The sequence below is a fragment of the Lipotes vexillifer genome, unplaced genomic scaffold, assembly GCF_000442215.2.
Source record: "Lipotes vexillifer unplaced genomic scaffold, Lipotes_vexillifer_v1.1 scaffold1009, whole genome shotgun sequence".
NCBI lineage: Eukaryota > Metazoa > Chordata > Mammalia > Artiodactyla > Lipotidae > Lipotes > Lipotes vexillifer.
Genome location: NW_006772405.1, coordinates 1,146,097 through 1,154,681, shown reverse-complemented (window position 1 = coordinate 1,154,681; position 8,585 = coordinate 1,146,097). Strand labels below are relative to the sequence as shown.

The window sequence follows — 8,585 nt, the reverse complement described above, 5'->3', positions numbered from 1 at the left end:
TTGAGAGTGATAACTGCCATCTCCACTTCTTCATCCTTCCTCCATGACCTCAGTGGTCTGACTCCAGCCATCTCCAGGAAGGAACAGACCCCACCAGATATCACCAACTCGTGGTTGCAGGTTTGGGGTGGGGAGAAGGTTAAGCTTTCACCCCGTTCGAGAAGCCAGGGAGGCAGGAAAGGCAGCCACTGGGGAAATCAGTATGACCATGAGTGGTGTTGGCCAGTGCTCCATTTTGGAATCTCGTAAGTAGTCATTCTTCAAAAGTTTCCCCCATGAACCATGGCCAACTTGGCAATGCAAGCCGAGGACTGGTGGGGGTCTGGTTGGGTTGCTCTGCCAGCCCAGAGACCAGAAGACATAGGCCGGGAAACTTTCTGTAGGACATGGCCTATATTACCTTTGGTGGGGGGAGTGTTAGAGGTTGTCTGTCTAGTTGTTCGGTTGGAGCTGTGGTGGGAACATTAGCCCTGTGGTGAGTTGTCAGGCACATAGATTGTAGTAAGGCTGAAAAATACAAGCTTCAATAATGGGCCTCTCCTCCAAAGGGGGAAGGGTCAGGAGGTTCTGGGAGCAATGAGGGAGGGTCCCAAGAGGTCCTGCAGCTCCAGTGCTAACGGGTGCCCTGCTCTGTCTCCTGCTTCCAGCTCCCGCTCCCTCCCTCTGGTTCTCCACATAGGGGCCAGGCAGGGGGCCATTGGAAGTAATAGTGCAGGGAAGGGAAGTGCTTTTTCTTTTCCTACCATGAGGCGTAGATTTGGACTAGAGAGAGGTGAGGATCAAGGATAGGAGGAGGATTGGAGAGGAGAGGAGAGGCCAGGGCCCTATCCACTTGTTTACTTCTGTAACGAGTAGACGTGAAACCCACATTTCTAGCTGCATCACCCCCAGACAGCATTGAGGTCCTAGCCGGGGTGATGAGAAAATTCCTCAGGGCTCTTAAAGGTGCTCAGTGACTTGGGGAGAATGCTGTGGATCCTCCCATGAGAGGGCCCCTCTGGGGCCAATAAGGTATGAAAACTGCAGCATCCTCCATGGAGACGGGGGAAAAGAGCCGAGAAGCAGAGAGAAGAGAGACTCCTTCAGGCACCTCCTTTAGGAAAGAGAGTTGGACCTTAGGGGACTCAAGTCAGGAGAGATGTTTCAGTATAAAAAGGCTTCCCAGTAAAAGGATGGGAGTCCCCACGAATCCCTTCCCAAATCCCATTGCACTTAGAAAAGAGAAAGGAAGGAGCATAAAAATATCTTGAAGATGTGGGCTTGCCTGACGATACAGAAAAGCAAGTCTCATGGCAGGCAGTGTGTCCCATTACACAAGAGAGGATTATACCGAGCTTCAGTATAGAGAGTTTACATATATCTTTATATAAATGCATATATATTTATAGAGCTTCTGCCTAGAACAGCCGGGCTTGCTTCTTCAGTTCATTCCTCTTCCAGAGGGCCAGCCGGTCAAACTCGGAGATGGTCATGCCGAAGACTTGGTAGAACTCTTCCTGGGACAGGTGGCGCTGCAAGGAGGTGGGAGGAGACAGAGGGAACAGCTTGAGGATGTGAGGTGCAGGCTGGGGGCAGGTGGAGGCAGGAGTGGTTCCTGTACGTTTCCTCTGGGTACACTGTGCCTGGCAGTGTCTGACCCATGGAAGGTGTATGATGAATATCTGTTGAATGGATCAGTGTGTGAGTGGATGTTTCCTGGGAGGGACCTCTGTAGCTGGTCTGGCTGGAGAGGCCTCCCCTGCCCAGGACTCAGGTGGGACTTCTGCTTCTCCTAAGTGCCTCTCGATGCATCCCAGTTGACCTCCCCTTTCTGCAGTCCCTGCTCCATGCATTGTGTCCAGGAGTGTGTATGGATTAATGTTATCGCTCTTTGCTTTGGAAGAAAAAGGAGGCATGCCCAAGATTTTAGGGCGTATTTCCTCTTACTAATTAGTTTACAAATGATCTGGAAGGTTGTTCCTTAGGCCAGTCAATGAAAAAAAGTTACTGTCCAGATTTCTCCAACCCGCCCCTCCCCAAAATGTCCTTTCATCTCTTTCTTATTTGAAAACAAGTATGCCATATAATGAAACATTGTTCTGCATGCCTTGGCAGGTTTTTTAACCCCTTTCTGCCTGCCTTCTCTCCTGCCCCTTCCCATCAGCCTTGAAAGTTGATACATTATCCTAAGCTTTTAGAGTTAGAAATATATGGTACTTAAAATGTGGCAAAATGTGAAAAATTGGTACATTTAAGTGAAGGGTAGATGGATACTCATTTTACAATTCTTGCAACTTTTCTGGAGGTCTGAAATTTTATTTTTCAAAATAAAATTTACAATTATGTTTAAAGATAGAAATAGATGGCATATATCCTGCCTGTAAACTTCCCGCATTCACTTGCTGTTGGTAGCAATTATATTAGCTAATTGAGTATTGAGGGAGATTGAATGAGAATCATGTATACAGCCACGTAACAATTAGACAATTCTCTGGCCTACTGTCCCTGTGAATTAATGTTTTCGCCACATTTCCAGAACTTTAGGTAAAAGTAACTTTGATACTTTTGTTAGGTATCATTGGCTGCCGATGACTCTGAGTTGATTTTTTAGTACTTAATATTTAACACTGCCACCAATTCCTTGTATTGCGTTTGTATTATGCTCAGTAGTTCATAAAGGTACATTCACCCTCATTTTTCTCCTTTAATTCCTCTGACCTGATTTTCTTCTGAAAACCAGGACTTATTTCTACCCAACTGAAAGATGAGAAAAGCAAAAGTCAGAGAATTAAAATGACTTGCCCAAGAGGGAGGGAGAAGAGGAGACTAGGTAAATAGCAGAGCTGAGACCGAAGTCCAGGGCTTCTGAGTCCAAATGCAGTGTACTCTCACTGCCCCTCTTGGTCAGTCCCACTAAGAATTTCATAAATACGTCTTTCTTTTATGAAAAATTTCAAAAATACACAAAAGAGAGAAAATGCACACCCATGCCCATCATCCAGATTCAAAGAGTTTTACCACATTTGCTTCATCTGTTTCCTTTGCTGAAGTGTCTTAAAGCAGACACTGTCTGTTCACTCCCACATACAGCAGTTTGCATCTCAAAACATACTGGCTATTTTCTTACATAACCACAACAGCATGGGCAAGGAAAAAATGACAGTAATTCCACAGAATTACCTAATACCTGTCTACAATAAAATTCCCCTGATTGTCTCAAAGTGTTTTTTTATAGTTGGTTTGTTTGAATAAGGACTCAAACAGCATCCACACATCACATTTGGTTGTTAGACTCCACCAGTCTAGACAGTGCCCCTCTTCTCTTGTTCATGCTGTTGACTTGCCCAAATCTGTTTTACTTGCACTCGAGTGCTGAAAAATATGTGGATATGAGAGCATTCTCCGCTCCTTCCATAGTAAAGACTGAGGGGAACTGTCTCATTTGTTCTTTTTGTTGTTGTTGTTGTTAGAGAGTGATGGTTACTGCTGATTCTCTAGCTGGCTTTCTCCACTGTCTTTAAAAATCTTTTTTTTTTTTTTTTAAATAAGACTCAATATAAAGGAATGGCAGACTAAACTACTGAAGTAAACACTGTAGGACACACTGAAGGAGTCTGAGGCTTTTCTTCTCTCCTCCTGTTAAGGGCCATGTGGAGCCTCCTTTCTCCTCTGAGTTCTCAGAGCACACAATGGCAGCCCTGTCCATTTGACATTCACCGCAGATTTTAAAGCATAAAGGTTAAGTGCATAGGCTTTACAGCCAGGCAGATATGAGCATGTGACCTTGGACATGGTAACCTCACTGAGCCTCAGTGTCCTCTTCTGAGAGTGGCAGCATCCCAGTACCTACCTCACGGATATTGTGAGGGTGACTGAGATGATGCAGGTAACGTGCTTGGCACAGTGGCTGGCACTCAATCACCGGCACTCTCATTAGTGCAGTGATCTCTTCATGTGTCTGTCACATAGCATGGCCTAGTCTCTGTTTCCTTTGATTTCATCTCCTCATCCTCTCTTCTGGGCTCACGTGGCCCCAGCCACACTCACCTCCTGCCATCCTCCAATACACCAGACTCACTCCTGCATCAAGACCTTGGCAGCGGCTGTTCCCTTGGCCCAGAATGCTCTTCCTTCCTATATAAGCATGGCTAACTCCCTCACCTATTTGAAGTCTTTGCTCAGATGTCATGTTTTCAATGAGATCTACTTTGACCACCCTATTGAAAACTGCAATTCACCCCTCCAACTCCCAACCCCCCCCCCCTCACTCTGTTCTCCTCTTACCCTTTCCCTCAGCCCGGTTAATTCCCAACATACTATATCCTTTATTTATTACTTGTGTCATTTACTGTCTGTCTCCTCACATGAGAACGCCAGCCCCAAGAGGGCAGGGGTCCTTGTTTTGTTCACTGATATGTTGTAGGTACCTAGAACAGTACCTGGTGTATATAATAGGTTTCAATAAATATTTATTGAGTGAACAAGTATCTATACTCCGAGCTCCTTGAGGAGAGAGTCAGGGGTTTCCTTCTTCCGTGCCCTTCCTGAACTGCTGCAGACAGCTAGGGCAGTGTCTCTAGCCCAGTGGTCTCAGCTCAGGCTATATATTAGACATCCCTGGGAGCCTCTGAAAAATACTGATGCCTGAGCTCCTTCCCCAGACTGTGATTTAATTGGACTCAGATGGGGCCCTGTACTGGTATTTTAAAAAAGCTCCCTAAGTGATTCTGATGCTTAGAGAAGGTTGCGTTTTCCTGGTCTGAGCTTCTGGGTGTCCTGGAGGATGTAGGAGAGCAGTTGGTCCTCCATTACGAACCAGGTTCGTGAACATTTCCATCCCTAAGTGCTGGCTCCAGTGAGCTGCCGTCGGAGCTGTCTCCTTCAGCACCGGCAGACACTCAGTGCTAGACTGTGAAACGAAGCCCTTGTTATAAATGTGGGGAGAATCATCTGCTTCCTTCCCTGCTACCCCAGCATGCTAGAGCTGAAAGGACTCACAGAGCTTCCTGACCCACTCACATCTCCCTCCTGCAGCTCCAGCCCTCTACTCTGGGCAAATTCATCAGCCGTCAGGTCAGGGGTGGTCCCAAGAAATGCTGAGCCTCCTCTCTTACAAGCCTGCATTCAATTCCACAGACATCTCCTGACACCTCCCCTAGTCCAGGCCCTGTGGTAGATGACAATGTGTCAGGTAGAGGAAATGGATGGCTTGATGATCTGATGCAAAGGAGAAAGAGAGGTATTGGATCTGTGCTCTGGACGCAGGGCTGGGGAGGCTGGAGGAAGAGGTTAGCGACACATCCTGAAGAAGGCTTAGGGGAGGCTTTGGGGCAGAGGCATCACTAGAATGGGGCCCTGATGAGTGAGGAGGCTGGCAAGATGGAAAGGGTGTTCCAGGGAGAGGCACTGGGGTGAAAAGGGCAGCGTGTGCTCCTGGAACTAATGTAACCAGGGACCGGGACTCCATGCCAAGTGGATTGGATGGCTTGAGAGCCCAGTGCCACGGTCAGGCCATGTCTGCACCTTATTTATGCTGTTCCCACTGCTCATGTTGCTCTCCTGCCTCTCCATCCATCTAAACCTGCCCACCTCCCAAAGTCCATCCAAATCCTTCCTCTTCCTGGAAGCCTGTGTCACCCCACCCAGCTTTAGTGGTCTTCTCTGAGTAACAGCAATGAAACACTTAAGAAGAATTTTCTACTCAGTACACTGCTGGATTCTATGTGAAGGGCTCTATGTGTATTGTCTCATGTATGTCATTTGGCAGCCTGAGGGAAGCATGACAGTCACCCCATTTTACAGAGGAGAAAACTACGGTTTGGAGAGGTTGTCATGTGGCCAAGCTGTCCAGTTGGGCATGGCAGCATCAGGGTTGGAACCTAGGGAGTCTTGCTTGAGACTTGCTTATATGTTTGCCCTCTGCACAGAGCTGTCCCCCATCCTTCCCTGTCACAGGCACTGGTTTTCTATACCATCCTGCATAACACCAGTGCTGTGTTTCTTCTTATCGGACAGACTGCAGACTCTTGGAGGGCAGGAACCAAATCTAGCTCTTCTCTTATGTCTGCAGAAGCATCAGCCCCACTTGGAGACATGCTGTAGCTGTGCACCACAGATGCTAACTGAATTGAGGAGGCTGCAGAGAACAGCAGGGAACAGTCTTGGGCTAAGGAAACCAGGTTGGAGTCTCTGCCTTTTTAACCAGCTGTGTGACCTTTACGCCATTCATTCTGCCTGCTCCTCCCAAGCTGGGTTAGACCAGGCAATTTCTGGGATCACTTCAAACCCAAAGGCGCCTGCTCAGTTTTCTACACATACCTCTAAACGCGTCCGATCCACATCCTTGGGCAGTCGGTTTCTCCCTCTTGTGGTCACCAGGAGCAGTTCATAAGGGTAGATCTAAGAAGAGAGGAGGGGGGATATTTGTAGGTTGGGTGAGGGTGGTGGGCTTGTCCCTTCAGACATATTTTGTGTCTGGCTGAGGCTCCCTCCTCTGTCCAGAAAGAGCCAGAGATTAAAGTCTGGAGGAAGGGCTGAGTATGTCCTTTTTCGGGTTTCCTGGCAGCCTCAAGGCACCTTCTCCCAAAAGGCAAGGCCCTGGAGTCCTTGAATACTGCCAGGGATGAGCTTGGTTGCATTTGGCCTTAATGTGAGCACAAGGGCTCCTGAGTGTAAATGTCTCATATCTGTGATTGGCAAGCCTCTAGAGAGTCTCCGAGGCCCGGGGGAACTGTCTGGTTTCAGGAGGCAAGAGATGTAGGGCAGGATTCAGGGAAACTGGGCCAAGGAGGCACTTGAAATGCTAGTCTTGAGAGGACCCTTGGGGTTATTTATCGATGTTCCCTTCCCTGCATAGACAGTGCTGTCATCTTCCTGCTGGTCCCCAGTGTAGCAACATGCAGGGTCCCGGAGACCCCCAGGGTCTGTGTATCTTTACCTTGTACTCTGTAGAGAGAAAAGAGACACACACAAAATAGAAACCATCAGTCTTTGCTTTGCATCACTACACTGGCCTCTGTCATAGAGACACTGTCCTTATTGAATTCATCCCACATCAAGGATGGTTTGAACACAATGGAGAAAGGGGTTGGCTGATCCAGAGATAGGTTTTTAGGGGGAAAATGACGTTTGAGATATTTAGAATAGAAATAAGAAGAGTCTGGGACCATGAAGCACATGGGTGAGATCCTTCATCTTCTGGGGGGAATCCTCCAGGGTTTGATGTGGGCCTGCCTTCCTGCCTGAGCCTGCTTGTAGGAGCTGGAAGAGGCTGGTGGGAGAGCGTCACTGGAAGAGAGCATGAGGCTCATGGAATTTTTTCTGGGAACAATGTGCGTTTGGCTCTGAGTATTTCCCTCCACCCGGGGCTGGCAGGCAACTCTAGCTCAGCAGTACTGGGAGAACAGCAAGCACTCTGTGATGGCTCTGGGAATCCAGAGGGGACAGATGGCCTGGAGATCACCCAAGGCCAGGGACTTGAGAGGATGAGAGAAGAGCAGGGGAAAAGGGAGGGAATGGGAAGTGAAAGGGAACTCGGGGTGTGCACAGAGCCCAGCGTGGGACCAGAATCGTTTGTCAAACGGGCTATTATGAGCAGTGCATTATAGTGAGGTCCCTGTGAAGTCCCAGGAGAGGCCGGCACTCACCTCGCATGCCCCAGTTGACAGCGTTCATGCTGTCGTAATGGAATAGGTCTGCGCTGGGTGTCTGCAGGGGAGACAGAACCAGGGCTGGCCTGAGGCATGCTCACCTCTGCCTCCCTGAAGTACTCACCCATCTCCAGAAAATGCACTGGGGCTGGTGGGACACGGGGCCCTCTCAGAAGCCTTGGTCTCAAGGTGGAGTGATTTACTTCACTGCCATATGCCTAGTGCCTAGGCCTGGCACATAGTAGGCACTCAGTAAACATTCATTTATTAGTGAATTACAGCTCATGCTTTCTTTCATTACTCAAATATCAGTTTTTCTATGAGATCTGCCCTGACAACTCTATCTAAAATTGCAAATCGCCCCTTCCCCAACTCCCAACCTCCCTCATCCTGCTCAATTTCCCCCTCTTTTTCCATAGCACTTACTACCTTCTACACTGTGTATAAGGTGACTTGTGTACTATTTACTGCTTGCTTTCTATTTCTCCCTATAAGAATATAAGCTCCAAGGGCAGGGGTCTTTGTTTTGTTCGGTCACTGAGGTATTCTGAGCACTCAGAGTAGTGCCTGGCATACATAAAAGGCTTTCAATAAATATCTATCTGTTCATGAACAAATGTCTAGGCTCTGGGCGTGCTGAGGACAGGGTCTGTCTCTTCCCCGCTTGGAGGGGGTGGGGCCCCAACACCAGCCGTGGCTCTACTATGGACCTCTGATCCCTTTTGTGTGCTTAACCCTAAAATTGTCTCTTAACAAGTCTACCACTTTTGTCCCTCTGCAGTCTCTTCTCTACACAGGAGGGATCCCATTAAAAATCTGAATTGGGGGCTTCCCTGGTGGCGCAGTGGTTGAGAGTCCGCCTCAACCACACAATGCAGGGGACGCGGGTTCGTGCCCCGGTCTGGGAAGATCCCACATGCCGCGGAGCGGCTGGGTCCGTGAGCCATGGCCGCTGAG

The 8,585-nt window shown here is 48.4% G+C and overlaps 1 protein-coding gene across 1 annotated transcript in view; it reads right to left on the bottom strand.

The window, feature by feature from the left end:
* Nucleotides 1-822: 822 nt before the first annotated feature.
* ABLIM3 (actin binding LIM protein family member 3) overlaps nt 823-8,585 on the bottom strand; it is a 142,317-nt gene continuing 134,554 nt past the window's right edge. Inside the window, exons 21-24 of the mRNA XM_007447491.1 lie at nt 7,626-7,686; nt 6,917-6,924; nt 6,298-6,378; nt 823-1,511 (exon numbers count right to left, since the gene is read on the bottom strand). Coding sequence (XP_007447553.1) covers nt 1,398-1,511; nt 6,298-6,378; nt 6,917-6,924; nt 7,626-7,686 — 264 coding nt within the window. The 3' untranslated portion in view covers nt 823-1,397. The remainder of the gene's footprint in view (nt 1,512-6,297; nt 6,379-6,916; nt 6,925-7,625; nt 7,687-8,585) is intronic.